Here is a 17,417-nt window from a genome sequence, read left to right as displayed (position 1 = left end):
GGTTGTGCTCTCTCTATCTCTGTCTCTCAAATAAATAAATAAATAAATAAACAATATCTTTAAAAAATGAAACTCATCTAGTTAAGTTCTTCAAATATAATTTTTATTTTTTGTTTAGGCACAAAACAAATACCTTGAAAGAATCTCTCATTCACAAGGGTGAAATTGATAGAAAGGCTGTTAAATGGGTCTGGTTAAATGGGTCTCCTGCCAAATTGCCATTCAGATAATATTTTGTAGTGAACTCCTTGAATACTGTGACATTTGTCTTATTATGAATTAATACTCTGATGGAATCTTTACCACTTCGGATTTGCTTCTTACCAAAAAATGAAGGAATATCCTCTGTTTAGGATTTCTTTGTAAAAGAAGAATTTAATTCACATAACTTCCATTTGTTACAAATATATTTTGTGTTTTGTTGTCGAGGCACCTTCTGAACTAGAGAACAGATTAAACTCTGCAGCATTTCTCTGTGTAGTTCTGAAGCAGAAGGTTTGAAATAGGCAAAGGATTGGCATGAAGTCACATAAAGTATCTTGATTGTGACCTTCTTGATAATGAGAGATTTCGGCTACACTTGGTTATTCAACCACTTATTCGTTTACCAATCTTGTGTTAGGATCATGACCATCACTGTGCTACCTTCTGGACTATGGCTGAAGCCCCGTGGTTTTGCCCAGCAGAGGGTAAAAGCATTAGCTTTGTAGCCAGACTAATGTGGGTTAAAGTGTTGGTCCCACTATACAAATGTGGTGCATTCAGATTCTTGGTGTTTCTTCAAAGCAAATGATTTTGTTTTAGACATGCGAGGTGGCCAAACTTAAATTATGTAATATGTGTTTGCTTTACACAATTTTCAATTTTATTGTATTATATTATATATTGTCATTTTTGGATAGTTTAAGAACATAAGAGGTACAATTTCCCTCAAGTCACTTTATTATAATTTTTCACCCACCTATGTAGTCCTTTACCTGCTTAATATTTCCAGATCTTTAAATTTCCAAAGAGTCTGTCCCCTAAGTCAACCCCACAACCCAGGGCAGGAACCTGGGACCTTGCTGAAGGAAGGAGTGCTGCTTAAGGAAGGAAGCCAGGCAAAAGTGAGGACTGGATTCTGTCCCCAGCCTCCCGTCAATTGACTTGAAGAGACTGCTATGCCCAGTTTTGCCACTCTTTTGTATTCCTAGCCTTATTTCATGACTTTATTCCCAAGCTTCCCTTTCTCCCATTGCTGTCACAAGTTTGGGATGTGTCCTATCTCTCACTGACTTTTCTGCCCAGACACATGCACTAGAGTGGCGGTGCATGGGAATCTCTGAGATCACTTAGTCAGCAGGTTTATAGGGAGGCATGTTTCTGAGAAACCTTGTCCTGATCCCAAATGGCCAAATTTAGTCTTGTTCCTCATGGGGACAGTGCTTGATAGGCCCTCAGTAACCATCAGCTGTTACTGAATATACTCTTCCTTCCTCTAGAGAGATGCTCATAGTGAGAAGTCTGAGGAGAGGAGGGAGAGGGGGCTTCTCTGGAGCAGGATCTCCAAAGACTTAAGACACCAGAATAGAGGGGAATCCTCTCCTCAACAAGTGTAACGAGAAACCAAAATGGACAGACATTGAAACCCACTTATGGTTCCACTGGGATAAGCTCTGAAGCCTGACTGTGGGTCTGTAGACTCATTGCGCTTTGGCCAGCAAGGTATTCTAAAAGAACTTGACAAGTACTGTCTGGTCCAATAGTTTCTACCTTTGTATGTTTGCCACTACTTTGTCACTTTCCATTTTAACTCCTAAACCAACTCCAATCTGGTTTTATTATTTTCAATTTCTTGATTCACACTCCAAAGGAGGTAGTACAGCTCTGTGTGAGGAATCAGCAATATCTGTGGGGAAAGATTCTTTTGTTCTCCAGACTACGGTCAGCTTGGAGATCCAAGCTTGATTTCATTCATTTAGTCCAACATTATTTCTTGTCCATGAAATAGATTTTGTTTGTCTTTCACATGCCAATCTTCATAAAGGCTGATTCTGGCAAACGGTAGTATGTGAAGTCAAAAGGAGTCTATCTTTAATAATGAAAGAAGGCTTTGGGCAAAATTTAACTCTTGCATCATACTTTGTTTTAACATTGCAGTATTCCTGTTTATTTATTTATTTTTCTAATCTAAAATAACAACAGAATCTTACCAGGTTAATCAATGTTACTGTATTAACAACATTCATGAAGGCAGAATCTTTCTCATACACTTGCCTGAACTGAATGATCGAGTGTTTAGAATACCCCAGTATAGAAAAAAAGCACTGATTAATTTGATAAAAGATAATATGTGGAATAATTTTGCTATCGTTCTTCGTGCTGGACTGTACTTCATGTCATGCAATTCACTGAGTCGATGTCTTCGGGTTTAGAAACTGATCTTACTATTTCTTAGAAGTGTCATCCAGTTTATAGAAACATTATCTATTTGTTCCTAAGTGAAATTGCAGGGTCATAGGGAATTGAATGATTTCACTTATTGGGGTGAAGATAGAAATTAGGGCTAAATTAGGAAGCAAATAATATTGAGAAGTTATTCTATATAAAGGTGTAAAACTGTATAATCTTAGTATTCTCAGGTTTCTAATATACCAACCTCTGCTTCATTCCTTGCCTTGTACACATTCCATGAGAACCCCAACTGGCCGTTTGACTGACAAGCTCTCTTGTCAATGGCAAAGGAGCATTAATTCACCTGCTGGTATTAATTCATCTTCTAATTCTCTTGATCATCTATTTGTCCCAAGTTCCATATCCATCAAGGAAATGATTTTTACCTCCATAGACATTCAATCAGTGCAATGCAGACTGGTTTCAAATTTCAACAGCATACAAGGGCAAATTGACTTTTAACAAATGTATGCTCAAAAATTAAAAAGCAAAACAAATTGCTCCTGGCAAGTTCAGACTCCCTCAAGGCAAAGACAGTATAAAACTGGCAGGGAGCAGCACTAAGTCATTCATGACTAAAGCTTGAACTCACCGGATTATACTGAATTGAACCAAATAACAAATTAGAAATATGGAGGGAAGACTGGCCTCACCATTTTTATTCCTTCTAACTCCAGGCACCAAAGAAAGGGAAATGACTAAATCTCTATTTTAATAGCTGCTGTCAAGAGTTTTGCTCTGTAGGGCCTATTTCAGCAGATCCTGGTGGTAATATATGGCATTTCCCTGATTAACAGCCATTTTATAACTTGTGTAATTGGCCACAAATCAGGGGAATGTCATAATGTAGCAAGAAAACATTCCCATCTCCGTCAGAGCCTTGGCTTGGATTTTTGGAGAAATTATTACTTGAGTAGTTTGTGGGTTTTCATTACTTCAAATAATGTACTACCTGAAGTACAAAAAAAGACATTTAAACTAATGAATGTTTCTGTCTCCTAACCCTTTCCACTAGGACTGTCTTTAGATTTCTTTTTTTCTTGGGGAAAACAAAAATCTCTGAAAATGGAATTCTTTCTCCATTTTTATAATGCCAGTATTTTGGGGGAAACAGAGGTGAGGGCAGAGCAAGGAGTGAGGTGAGGTGACTCAGGCCTTCACCTCAGGTATAAAATTTAAAGGGGCACCGAAACAATAATCAAAAATATTTTAATGCAGTATTTAAAAAAAATTAAAATGGATTAAAAAAAAAGATCAATGATGAACAAAATAGTAAACTTTTAAATAAAACAGGACTAACCCTGTGCTTGTACAACCTAACCTCACTTACCTCACCTTAATCCTTCCTAGCTCTGGGCAAAGATACCAGATGGGAAGGAGTGGCCCCAAAGTAATGGGATCAACTCAACTTGCCCAGGAGGAAGATAGGTTTTGACTCTACAGTGACTTCAGTTCAGAATAAGAGCAAGCTCCTGCACAAAATTGTGTACACAAGGGTTTTTTTTTTTTTTCCTCCTGTGACACACAGTCCAAAGCATTTTACTATCCAAATACCATCACATGGACAACGGTAGTAGTAATTTCCCATCAGCCTCTATTAGAAACCACAGATAAAGCATGACAAATATAAATGTTTATAAAACTTCTTTTCTTTCTGAAGTTAGTAAAGACCCATATCATTCCATTCTTCTCAAAAATACGCTTCTTGCCTGATTTGAGCCAGTCCCTGTGAAATTAGACCCTAGAAAAACAAAGCTAAAAAGAAGACCATGGGCGCCTAGGTGGCTAGTGGGTTAAAGCCTCTGCCTTTGGCTCAGGTCATGATCCCAGTGTCCTGGGATCGAGCGCATCAGGTTCTCTGCTCGGTAGGGAGCCTGCTTCCCTTCCTCTCTCTGCCTCCTTGTGATCTCTGTCTGTCAAATAAATAAATAAAATCTTAAAAAAAAAAAAAAGAAGAAGAAGAAGAAGACCGTGTGTCTGTCCTCCAGAAGATGGAATCTAAGTACAGGCTTGCAGTTGGACAAGTCTGTGAGAAAGGCAGGCAGTGAGAAAGGGCATGTAGTTCAGATGCGGTGTCGAGGTTCCTGGAGAAGATGACATCTGAGCTTAACCCTGAAGGTCTGCTAAAAGGTAATTATATCAAAAAGAATGAAAGATGGAGAGGCATTCCAAAGAGAAGGGTTAACACTCTGAAATATGGAGGCTTGGAATAGTAGTAGTATGTTTTGGAAGGACCATGAATATATTAGGAAGTTTGGGGAGATGGATGCAAGCCAGAAAATGGTAAGGGGTGAGGCTGCAGAGAGAATAGGAGATATTTGAATGAAATAATAAATATAATAACACCTACAGAGCAGCTATAGTGAGTAATACATTTTTAATGCAAAACCTGTAATGGATTAGAGTAGATATTTTAGGCACTTTGATGATTGAATTAGGAAGAAAATACAAGAAAAATGTATTTAAAAAGTGTGAAAACTTTTCAGGAAATGTGACCACTAACAAATTGAAAATTTCATAAGGACATTTATACTATATCTGCCTAATTCATTACTTTGTGACTGTCATTTCTGAAGCCAAAACAAGTGGAGTTTGGTACCCTTAAAAACTCATTATACTTTAATTTAAAGTCACTGTACTTTAGCTCTAAGTGAAATGATGTTATATAAATTAGGTCTAAAAATTATGAAATATTACCCAATGCAAAATGAGATGTGACGACAAAATGTCATAAAACTGGTGAAATAGTTTACTTGCATTAAATCCCAATAATTAAAAGCATCATAAAAACCCTAGTGAAATGATTCCAATTTTCCAATAGTGTAATAAAATATCCTACCAAATAGACGACAATCAGTTGTGAAAATAATAACAAAGTGAGGTGACACTAACCTTTTATGGCATTTGCCAACTTCTTGGCTTCATTAAGGACCCCAAAGCTTTTCTGAAGAGAGCCTTTGGCACCTTCCCTTAGTGAACCTTGAGGACCTGTTGCCTGTGGACGGAAAAAGAAGTGTCACATATCAAAACCCACAGAATTATGGAGCAGATATATCTGGTGGGCAGCTGGTGTAAAGAGCTTACCTTCAGGAAAGCATTCTGGGCTACAGATGTAGCTATAAATTATCAGCACATACTGGTGACTATTTATTGGGAGACTGTTTATTGGGAAAGAAGAAGAACTAGAACAGAAACCTTAGGAATCTCAACGTTTAAGGAGCAGGTAGAGAAAGAGGCACTGGCAAGATAACTGAGACTCTAGAGGGCAAGGAGAATGCAGGAAAGCTTGATATTATGGAAGCCAAGAGATACAGAAGTGGCTCAAAGCATGATGACTGGCAGTGTTGCAAAGACAGAGTTGGTCAGTATTGAATGCTGGAGAACAGTCAAGCAAATTAAGAACTGAACACATCTACTGACTTTATCCCTAAGCACATTTTACTTGAGTTGTGTGATAAGTAGAGGAGCAGTTACTGTCCTCTTCCAATGAGGAAGAACATTGCTCCTTTTGAAAACATGTCTCCAAGTATGAAGGCAAATAACAACCTCAGAGCTACAATCATCTCCTAGCAAAGGTGCATCTGTTGGGGTTTGGATTAAAAAAGGTGACGCAAAGATAGAAGAATGATATGGGAAAGCGATCATTTAACTTAATGTCCCGTGATCCATTTTAATAGTGTTTGCTTTCCAGCAATCATCACATAATACATTGATACCGAGAGATAAATCAAATAGGATCTTATGTGTTAAGTTTAAATTGGAAAAATTATTTCAGGTGCAAGAAGAGCTAGAGAATGCTAAACCTACTGTTTAAGTTATAAAGCTGAATTCAGGTTATCCCAGACATAACTCTCCAAATGACACCTGCGAAGCCTCTGCCATATTATTTTTTTATCAGTCACATTATTTGTGCATTAAACTAGGAAAGATCATAAAATCTGTGACTGTTGTGGAGAAATTTACTTTCAGGTGTTATACTAACAGCTCTACTGTTCACAGAACAGATTGATTATGTAATATTAAGATATCTACAAAAGGACATATTAGAAACATCTACATAAATAAAAAGGGACATTGTGCATATATAGCTAGCATTTGCAAAAAGAGCTGACTACCCTGGAAAATCATTCTATGGAAAATGGACAGTTTCTTCAACTGAGAACAAGAAATTTTTATTCCTACAGTTTCCTTTGGAAATTAGATATACTAACAACACAAAGTGTCATTTATCTTAAAAAAAAGGGGGGGGGAGAATATCAATATAAGTGGCACAAATGCAGTGTACCTTACTAAAAACAAACAAACAAACAAACAAGCCTTAGTTATCTACTCAGGTTCTAGCTGTTCCAAATCTAAACACCATTCTTACTCTCTTGGTTACAGGTTTTCTGGATCAAAACCAATCAGAAGAAGGAAGTTACAAAGATGGAAGGGCAAAGATCTCTAAATAGGCACTTGAAAACAGCAGAAGTGATAGCTGACAATCTTACAATGAGGAAGGAGAAGCAATCAGGTGAGAAAAAATTGTAAAGCTCAGGAGTCCAGATCAATTCGGATAGGGGTCAAGTAGATTTCAGTAGATGCCAATGTTATTGCAGTAAAATAATTAATGTTGGTATTGATGATCCTGAGTCACTACAGTGATACGGGTCACTCAGAGTACCAGGTGAAATTAGGCAAAGATGGGCAAGGAAGGGAGGGAGGGAAGGAAGAAAGAACAGCTTTCCCCACAGCCTTGAGATGTGAATGTCTTTCTATAAGAATATAAACTGGCAAGCATTTAACAACCACAGTTTTAAAGCTAATCTTGGATATGCAAAATGAGTCATGGGGGTAAAGGAGGGAGAGAAAGTTGATTTGATGCAAGGAAAAAAATAATCAAATGAAGTGAGGGGAAAAGAGGAAAAAGGGTCAGACAACATGGAGAGAGGCTGAAGTCTGATGCAGGGAAATTGCAGCACTATGGACAATGGTGGCCAATCTTAATTTTTTTAATCTGCCTTTTTACACTTTCCAACAGTTTTATTGAGGTATAAGTAAGCTTCACATATTTAAAATTTATAATTTGGTAAGTTTTGACATATAGACACCCATGAGACCATCAAGACAATCAAGATCGAGGAACTCTTCATTTCTTTTTAATTTCTCCCTTCCACCTTTCCTTGTATCTCTACGCAAACACTGCTCCTCTTTCCATCAATATTAATTTGCATTTTAGAAAATCTTATATAAATGGGCTCATCTAGTTCTCTTTTTTGTCTTTTTTTTTTTTTCACTCAGCATAATTATTTCAACCTTTGTCCACATTGTGCTTGTTATCAATATGTGGTCCTTTTTTAATTAAATGGATATGTCCCAATCTACTCATTCACCTCTTGATGGACATTTGGGTCATCTCCAGCACTGACCATTTGAAACTGAGTTGAAGGTGTATGTATGTATAAATCTTTAGATAAACATATGCCTTCATTTTCTACTGGAGTGAACACCTAGAAGTGGAATGGCTAGATGATATAGTAGTATGTTTATGTTTTTTAAGAAACTACCAACTTGTTTTCTAAATTATTTGTGCTACTTTCAATTCCCCCCCAGCAGTGTAGGGGAATTATGTTTTCCTACATTCTTGCAGTACTTGATGTAGTCAGTCTTTTAAAATTTATACTTGCTAATAGGTATGTGTAACATTTTGGTTTTAATTTGCAGTTTCCTTGTGACAATTTTGAGCACCTCTTCATGTACTTATTTTCCATCTGTTTAAATCTTTTGCCCAATTTTTATTTGTTTGTGGTTACTAAATTTTAAAAGGTATTTGTGCATAATTTGGATACAAATCCTTTATCAGACATGTAATTTGCAAATACATTCCCCTAGTTTGTAGCTTATCTTAATAAATGGTTAGATTTGATCTGTAATGATTTTGTCAAGAATTTTCACATCTCCGAGGGATATGGATCTATAATTTTCTTTCATAATATCTTCCATTTGTATTACAGTGATACAGGCCTCATAGAATGATAGAATGAGGTGGGACATATTTTCTTCTCTTCAATTCTCTGAAGAATTTATTACTTCTTTCTTAAATGTTTCATGGAATTCACCAGTGAAATTGACTGGGGCTGAATGTGTGTGTGTGTATACACAAAGGTTTTTTAAGCACAAATTCAATTCTTTAATGGGCATTCAAGTTATTTTTTTGTGAGTTTTGGTATTTGGAAATCTTCAAAGGCTTTCCATTTCATTCAAATTGTTGAATTTCTGGCATAAAGTCATTAATAATTCTCTACCTTTTAAAATTCTTTATTGTATACAGAAATTGTACTGCCTTTACCTCTTTTATTCATGATACTGGATACTGGATATTGACTTTTTTCTGATTAGTCTGATTACCAACTTATTGATCTTCCATTGGACCTTGGCACCTTTATACTACAACATGAATGACCCCTAACTGAAGTCCATCTCCTGAAAGACTTCCTGCTTCTAATTTCCCATCTTTTTGCATTTACAAATGTCCTCTCTTTTGCTCCCAAGCATCTAGTCTTTCCTACTTTTCAGGAAGTCAGTGATTTCTTCCTGGATTTTTTTTTTAAGATTTTATTTATTATACGACAGGCAGAGATCTCAAGTAGGTGGAGAGGCAGGCAGAGAGAAAGAGGTGGAATCAGGCTCCCTACGGAGCACAGAGTCTGATGTGGGGCTTGATCCCAGGACCCTGGGATCATGATGAGCCGAAGGCAGAGGCCCCAACCCACTGAGCCACCCAGGTGCCCCTCTTCCTAGATTTTTGTTCAACCATTTCTTGCTCGGGTAAGGAAAGGAAAGGCAAGGATGCAAGAAAATATTTCTTAAGATTTATTTATTATTTATTTGAGAGAGAGAAAGCCAGAGAGCACAAGTTGTGGGAGAGGCAAAGGGAGAGGGAGAGATTCCTCTAGCAGACTCCCCACCAAGCGTGGAGTCTGACATGGGACTTGATCCCAGGACCCTGAGATCATGACCCAAGTTGAAATCAAGAGTCGGATGCTCAACAGACTGAGCCACACAGTGCCCTAAGGAGGCAGGAAATTTTGATGCGTGGAGAACAGAACAAGTATTTCAGTTGTAAAGGACTGTACAGTTTATGAAGGGCAGTATGAAGAACTAAGGCTATTATGTAGGTTAGAATCAATTTCTGGAAAACTTGAATGTCAGGCTAAAAACACTGGGCAATATAAAATATGGAACCATTGAAAGCTTCTGAGTAAGACTGTATGGACAGTGCTTTAGGAAGATGAATGGGCAGGTGTGTGGGAGAAAAAGGAGATACTCATTATACTATTATAATCGTATAAGCTAGAAAAAAGAGAGTTGTCATTTCAGGCGAGGGCAGTGGGAATGAGAGGTTTTGCGTTCAAGGGATGTGGAGGAATAGACAGGTTTTCAGTGTTCCAAGAGGCATCCAAAATATTGAAGTATAGGGCTGATGACATATAACTGTCAGTCATAAACAGTATATCCACAACCCAGGTTTAAAAGACCAGCCTTTTATATGATAACAGAATGAAAACTACTAACACGTTATGGATGAATGGAACTGTTTCAACTCATTGGAATTTGCAGAGTTCCTTTCCAGCTTTGCTTAGTAAGTCACCGAAGCACATCAACAATATCAGGACAGGTGATGAAGCAGCACTTTCCAAGCTAATTATACTTCATACATATTCATAAGCATCGCATCTGAGTTTCTGAGCTGTGTCTATGGCATATGTGAAATATAAATGAGGTTCTTAGAGTTGCAAGATATGTTGTTTCTTGCTTTTTAGAAACTGTATTTTTATAACTATTAAGTTCTTTCTGTGTATATATGTGTATATATAAATTATTTAAAAATGTTTATGAAAATATATCATACACAATAAAATATTATACATAGGCTGCTGTAGGTTTTTATTACTTAATTATTTATAGAAAATATGATATAATTTAAGATATTTTTTGAGAAGGAAAGATACAGAAAAAAATGAAATGTTAAAGTCTACAAAGATTTTACAGAGGGCTTGGCATTTAATGAGCTTTTAGTACATGTTAGACTCACCTTTCTACTATTTGCTATATATTCACAGTAACTCTTGTTAAAGTATGTCACTGATTAATAGATGAAGGAATTGATTGATTTAGCCAACAAAAGTTTTTAGCTGTCTTGAGCACAAAGTAAGCTCTGATTATCCAAAGATGGATATAGTCAGCCTTCCCCACTGAACTGTGAAGAACAGACAAAACAATCCCACGGAATGGGAGAAGATATTTGCAAGTGACAGTACATACAAAGGGCTGATATCCAAGATCTATAAAGAACTCCTCAAACTCAACATCCCAAAAACAGATAATCGTGTCAAAAAATGGGCAGAAGATATGAACAGACACTTCTCCAATGAAGACATACAAATGGCTAGCAGACACATGAAAAAATGTTCATCATCATTAGCCATCAGGGAAATTCAAATCAAAACCACACTGAGATATCACCTTATACTAGTTAGAATGGCAAAGATTAACAAGCCAGGAAACAACAAATGTTAGAGAGGATGTGGAGAAAAGGGAACCCTCTTACACTGTCAGTAGGAATGGAAGTTGGTGTAGCCATTTTGGGAAATGTGTGGAGATTCCTCAAAAAATAAAAAGTAGGGCTCCCCTATGACCCTGCAATAGCACTACTGGGAATTTACCCCAAAGACACAGATGTAGTGAAAAGAAGGGGTACATGCACCCCAGTGTTCACAGCAGCAATGTCCACAATAGCCAAACTGTGGAAAGAGCCAAGATGCCCTTCAACAGACAAATGGATAAAGAAGATATAGTCCATATATACAATGGAATATTACTCAGCCATCAGAAAGGATTAATACCCAACTTTTGTATCAACATGGATGGGACTGGAAGAGATTATGTTAAGTGAAATAAGTCAAGCAGAGAGAGTCAATTATCATACGGTTTCACTTGTGGAACATAAGGAATAACATGGAGGACATTAGGAGAAGGATAGGAAAAGTGAAGTGGGGGAGATCAGAGGAGAGATGAACTGTGAGAGCCTGTGGACTCTGAGAAACAAACTGATGGTTTTAGAGGGGAAGGAGATGGAGGAATGGGTGGTTCTGGTGGTGGGAATTAAGAAAGGCATGTATTGCATGGAGCACTGGGTGTGCTGCATAAACAATGAATCTTGGAACACTGAAAAAAAATTAAATAAAAAAAAAAAAAAGAAATTGGTTGCTACCATAATGGAGCATGGAAATATGACAGTGTTTTATTATCAGAGGAAGATCTATTAGGAGAAGAAGATGTGAATATGAGACCTGAAGTTAAGCTTATCAGGATGGTTTACCTGTTTCCCAGTGATTTATTATATAAAAAAGCAAATTTAAAAGCTATTGTTTAGGAGCACCCAGGTGGCTCAGTTGGTCAAATGTCTGCCTTTGGCTCAAGTCTTGATCCCAGAGTCCTGGGATCAAGTCCTGCATCAGGACTTCCTGCTCTGTGGGGAGCCTACATCTTCACTCCCTCTCCCTCTGTCTGCTGCTCCCCCTGCTTGTGTGCTCTGTCAAATAAATAAATAAAATCTTTAAAAAAAAAAGGCATTACAGAACTTATTGTTTATATTACCTTCTATATTATACTTTTATTACTTTTCTAAATGGTCCTCAAATAACTAGTTTATCAGAGACAGAATTTATGAATTCATTTGAAAGACTGGGCTCTAAGGACAGATGTAGAATATTTCTTTTTGCTTCTGTTTTTATTTGTTAGATATGTAATTGAAAATTTATCAGCATGGTTTATGACATATTCCACTGTTCCCTCTTTACGAAATAATTTATTTTAAAAGATAAGTCCTGCATATCTCTAAAGGAGATACTGTGCAAAGATATTACATAAGCTAAAAGATTTTAAGTTTAAATATTTTTTAATAAAGAAAATGGTTCATAATATGCAGGGACATATATAGGGGCTGGTGATTAGATGTAATGTGTTTGTATGAGGTGTTTATCAGAAGAAATTTATATTCAGGTATGTTAGACTGTTGTTAAAAATCAGGGAGAAATTTCTTACTCTCATAAAACAAATTTTCAGAAGAAATGGTGGAATCTAATCCTATACACATTGTAAAAGATGTAATTTTTGAGAATACTGAAAAAATGTACATGTGATAATAATTAGATACAATTATATGTTAAGCTACAAAACAGTTATGTAAAAATTATCCATTTGCAAAAAAGCTGTTTGCACAGGAAAAAGTTTGTGCAGATAAACAATATTATAAAAGTGAAAATTTGTGTTTGGTGGGCTTATGCACATTTTATATTTTCTCCTTTTGCTTGTATTTTCCACTTTTCTGTAACAGTTAAGAACTGCTTTTGTGACAATTTAAAAATCATTATTTTAAAATAAGGAAATCACTATTCATTGATTTTAAAGCTATTTTAATAGGACTTATATTTTTAAAATACTACAGGATATTAAAATGAAATAGTAAATAAAAATCAAGGAACAAACAACCCAGGGAGATGGCCTTGGTCCGAAATCTGTGGAAAGGCCGTAGATCCTGATACACTCTGTAGTTCGCACACTGTGCCCTAAAATGGGAATGAGATTAGATGAATCTCTGCAGAAGTCTGACAGCCAGTGAGCATACAGAGGAGACTGGCATGAAATAGGAATCCTCAAAATTTCAAGTTTAGAATTTGTGATTAGGAAATTTCAGCTTGATGAGAACACCGAGTAGGACAATCAAGAGAGAATTTAAAAATATATGACTAAGTGAGAATAGATTTTCACCAGTTACAGCCTGACAGTCACTGCCCCAGCACCTGTGGGTACCACTAGCCTACTGCAAGGCGGCAGGAAGTGAACAAGCTGATGGGGGCAGAATGAACAGAAAGTAGAAGAAATCTTGATTTGGAGTCAAGGCAATAGAGAAGCATCTATGGAGTTGGAGAACATGCTCAGAGGACCTAATTTTTTTTTTTCCAGTTAATGTCCAAAGTCCAATCCAGCATGGCCATTTTACCTCTTGATAACTGCACTTATAGGTGGAAATTCTAAAAGGTGAGTCTGAGAGCACAACTGTCTTGAATGAAAATAATTCTCACATACGCTGCCTTATAACATTCCCCCAAGGAGTTGCCATGTTTTGGACTGATGATACAAACCCTTTGATTTTCAACATTTTATGCCCTGAATTTTTAATATGTCTAAAGCTGGATCATAAAACAGAAGTTTGTTTTTTTGTTTCTAATCTATTTTTTTTTTAATTATCGACTCCAATGAGCATATCATATACATAGAGAATCACTAAAATCAGGGTAGCTTAATGAATACTCATTTTACATACTGACTCAATAGTTTTCTAGGTGACTGATTCTCACTGACTTTTTCGTATTTGCTATTGTGTGAATCACTCAGTTGTTAGATAAGTTGCTGAACTGCTGATGGAGAAAATATGTTCACCAATCTTATCGGCAGATTTCATTGCCATAACAATTACGAGCTTATGTTATTTTCCCATTAATACTACACGGATATAAAATTTAAATTCCAATTATTGTAGGTATATTTTTAAAAGATTTTATTTATTCATTTGACAGAGAGATAGGACCAGAGAGAGACCAGGGGAATGGCAGAGGCAGAGGGAGAAGCAGACTCCCTGCTGAGCAGGGAACCTGACATGAGGCTCTATCCCAGAACCCTGGGATCATGACCAGAGCCAAAGGAAGGCACTTAACCGACTGAGTCACCCAGGCACCCCCAATGATTGTAGGTATTAATAAGAAGTTAAAATGACTATGTGAATGACTTGAAAACAGTGGCTGATACAATAAAATACAAAATCACAAAAAAATGTGATTTAAAGTGTATGACTTGACTAACACCACATTTTATTGAGCCTTTGGAATGCAATATGTACTCTGCTAATATTTGCACAGACCTTTATGGAGGAAATAAATGACCTCGCAACTATTCTTTATGTATTTTGGTTCATCCAATTATACAAAGCAAATACTAAATAAGACAGACTGAAGAGAAGATATGACCACATTTCTAAACAAATACTCATTAGAAATCCCTTAATGTTTAATCATACTATTGCAAGATTCATAGTGTTTACCCTTATGATTTATACACCAATAGCAATAATGTCAAGGAATCTTGCTACTATAAGGACTCAAAAACTAATAAATAAGAAGAAATTATTAGGAATAATATTAATAATATTAAAGGACAGAATAATAGTAGGAAAGAAAGGAAAGCGTTTAATAAAGGAAAATAAATTATCTAGGTAAAAGTCAATGCATTATTTTTACTATCGTAACAAATGAAAACATGTAATGATTATTGATAGTTTGTGGACAGGTAAGAATTCTAATTATCTCTGGCTACTCTGTGTGTTGTGTTTTGTAATGCTATTTACACATTAAGTACATTAAATATATGGTGACAATTTTTGAAAATTTAAAGAGAAAATGTAAAATGTGGCTAAGTAGCTCATGAGTACCTCTTATAAGTACCATAAGTAGGTCAATGAGGAGTAAGCAATGATCTTACATATTTGGAGATAAAATATTAAATCACATGAAAGGATTTGGGCTCTATGGACTATATTTACCATAAGAATCAAGTCAGGGGGTGGGTCAGAATAGATCCTACAAAGCACTCAATTTGAAGGCAGATCTTCTAATTCCCAAATTGTATCCTGCTATCTTTTTCCCCAGCCTGATTGAGAAATTCTAGCACACCAGTAGAACCTAATTCCAACCCATTAAAAAAAGTCCCACATGACATGTACATTCAAACAGATATTCAGACATTATCTCAAACTAAATAGGGAAAGAAAGTAATTTTATTTTTCCTTTGCAATAGTCTCCTCTCTTCAACTTTCCTACATCTCGTGACCATACCAATATCTTGTGAATTCTGAAACTCCGACGCACTCTGGCCATTCTAGATTTCTGACATTAGTGTTTGGAGATGGGAGGGTTGACAACCTGCATTTAGTGAGCAGCTCCTGTGTATCTGGTGTTACCTGTATGAAAATCACGGGATACTGGGTGAGAAATAGTGAAGAGCAAAATACTCAGGGGGCCAGCTGTGGTGCTACATCTTTCTGTCCACTAGGGGGTCTACTATCAGCTTACATTTTAATTCTGGGAACATTGTTTTCTGGAAAAAGCAAGTAGGAAAAAACCAAAACATCACAGTGAAATAGCATGGGAGTTCACTGTGCACAGCAGAGGGCAATCAGAGAAAGTAGGAAGCTTCCAAAGCCCAGGGATCTTGGGGCTGTGAGGACTGCGTCTGACCCAAAGATTTGCACATCGGGGCATGGGAACTGGCCTGCTTACTGCTAGCCACACCATGTGGCCTGATGTATCTCACCCATTGGGAATGACTTCTGACTCTTCCAACTGCTGCATGGGTGAGGGGAGACCCTCAATCATACCCCTCCCATGAGGAAGTAAAATTGAGGAAGAGAACAAAAGACTACTCAGACATAGAAATTACTTCGTTTAAAATCTGAACTTTCACTCAGTTCTACCTCTGAGAAGAAAACTACGCCATAGGTGAATAACCTTGAATTTAAAAAAAATTTTGAAAAAGAAAAAAAAAAATTAACACCTGAATTCTGAGCAAAGGATACTGTTTTCAGAAAACAGTACGAAGAGACTAGATAAAAGGAAAAACTGCAGGGGAGATGGAGGGAATTCAAAATATGATGTAAAGAAAAGGAGGTAAGAGAAAGTGTGTGACTTTAGCAGAGGAATCTTCACTTTAGCAGGATAGACACGCCTCCCTCACCACATCAGCATGGGTCATTAGACATTTACTCCCTTTCGACCCACTGCAGTCACTGGGTCCTCAACTGACTCAGGAGTGGAGAAGCCAGGAAGGAGGCACGTAGAACCTGAAGATAGCCCAGCTCAAAAACCACAGGTTAGGCAGAGGATGAAAGTCAGTCATGAGAATGAAAACAGATAATGCCCTAAAGTAATAAATCACATGATAGCATGATAATGATAATACCAAGAGAGAGAGAAGGAGAAGAAATCGTTGGAAGATTTAGCAATGATTGTCCCTGGGGGTGTGAGTTTAGAGGTGAGCAAAGTTAGGTCAGGGGGATTGATTGTTGCTTGAAATTTCCTGCTTCTCTTTTCAATTTAAAAGGAAATAAAATATGCATGCATCATAAATTTTAAAAGAAAAGGAGAAATATAGAACCTCTTGTTGGTGTGAAGGGTGAGGGTTGCTTCTTTCATTTCTGGGAACCTTTAAGAACGACTTTCTTTATATTTTTCAGGGCAGCTCCTCCTGCAGAACTGATGTTCAATTTCCTCTTTCATTTTAGTTAAGATACTTAAGTAGGAAATAATTTAATTATACTGATAGGAATAGAAATTAATATAGATACCTGTATCCCCATCATCCATATTTGAATAATATTAAGTTTTTATGCATTTGTCAAAATCTTTAAAAATATAGATTTGGACTTGGTTTGATAATATTTTATTTAAAGTTTCATATCTCTATTTTTGATTGACTTACAGTTTTGCTTTCTGATCCTGTCTCGTACAGCATTCTGACATCAAGATTATATCAGACTCATAAAATAAGCCAGGGAATATTTGTTTTTCTGTTCTGTAGAATGTTTTGGATATTGAATCCTTGAAATTTTGGTAGGCATTATTATTTTGTTATGGGTAGATTAACAACTGACTCAACTCATTGAATGACTAGACTTCTACTTAGGTTTACTCTTTCTGAGTACATTTAAATTTATTTTCTACTTCATCAAGCACTCAAATTTATTTTTAAAAAGTTGCTCATATATTTGAATATACCCATATTAAATCTATATTATCTCTCTTATTATGTCCCACTCTTCATTCCTAATCCTGTCCATATGTGTAAGTAATGCCTGAACTCTGCTTACTTAGTCCTGTTCTTCCTTCTTA

At 36.5% G+C, this 17,417-nt stretch overlaps 1 protein-coding gene across 1 annotated transcript in view; it reads right to left on the bottom strand.

Moving 5' to 3' along the window:
• LAMA2 (laminin subunit alpha 2) overlaps positions 1–17,417 on the bottom strand; it is a 638,355-nt gene that overhangs the window by 89,364 nt on the left and 531,574 nt on the right. Inside the window, exon 41 of the mRNA XM_059400698.1 lies at positions 5,326–5,428. Within this exon, the coding sequence (XP_059256681.1) occupies positions 5,326–5,428 (103 nt within the window). The remainder of the gene's footprint in view (positions 1–5,325; positions 5,429–17,417) is intronic.

The sequence above is a fragment of the Mustela nigripes genome, chromosome 5 (genome assembly GCF_022355385.1).
Source record: "Mustela nigripes isolate SB6536 chromosome 5, MUSNIG.SB6536, whole genome shotgun sequence".
NCBI lineage: Eukaryota > Metazoa > Chordata > Mammalia > Carnivora > Mustelidae > Mustela > Mustela nigripes.
This window is presented reverse-complemented; position numbering and strand designations above follow the sequence as displayed.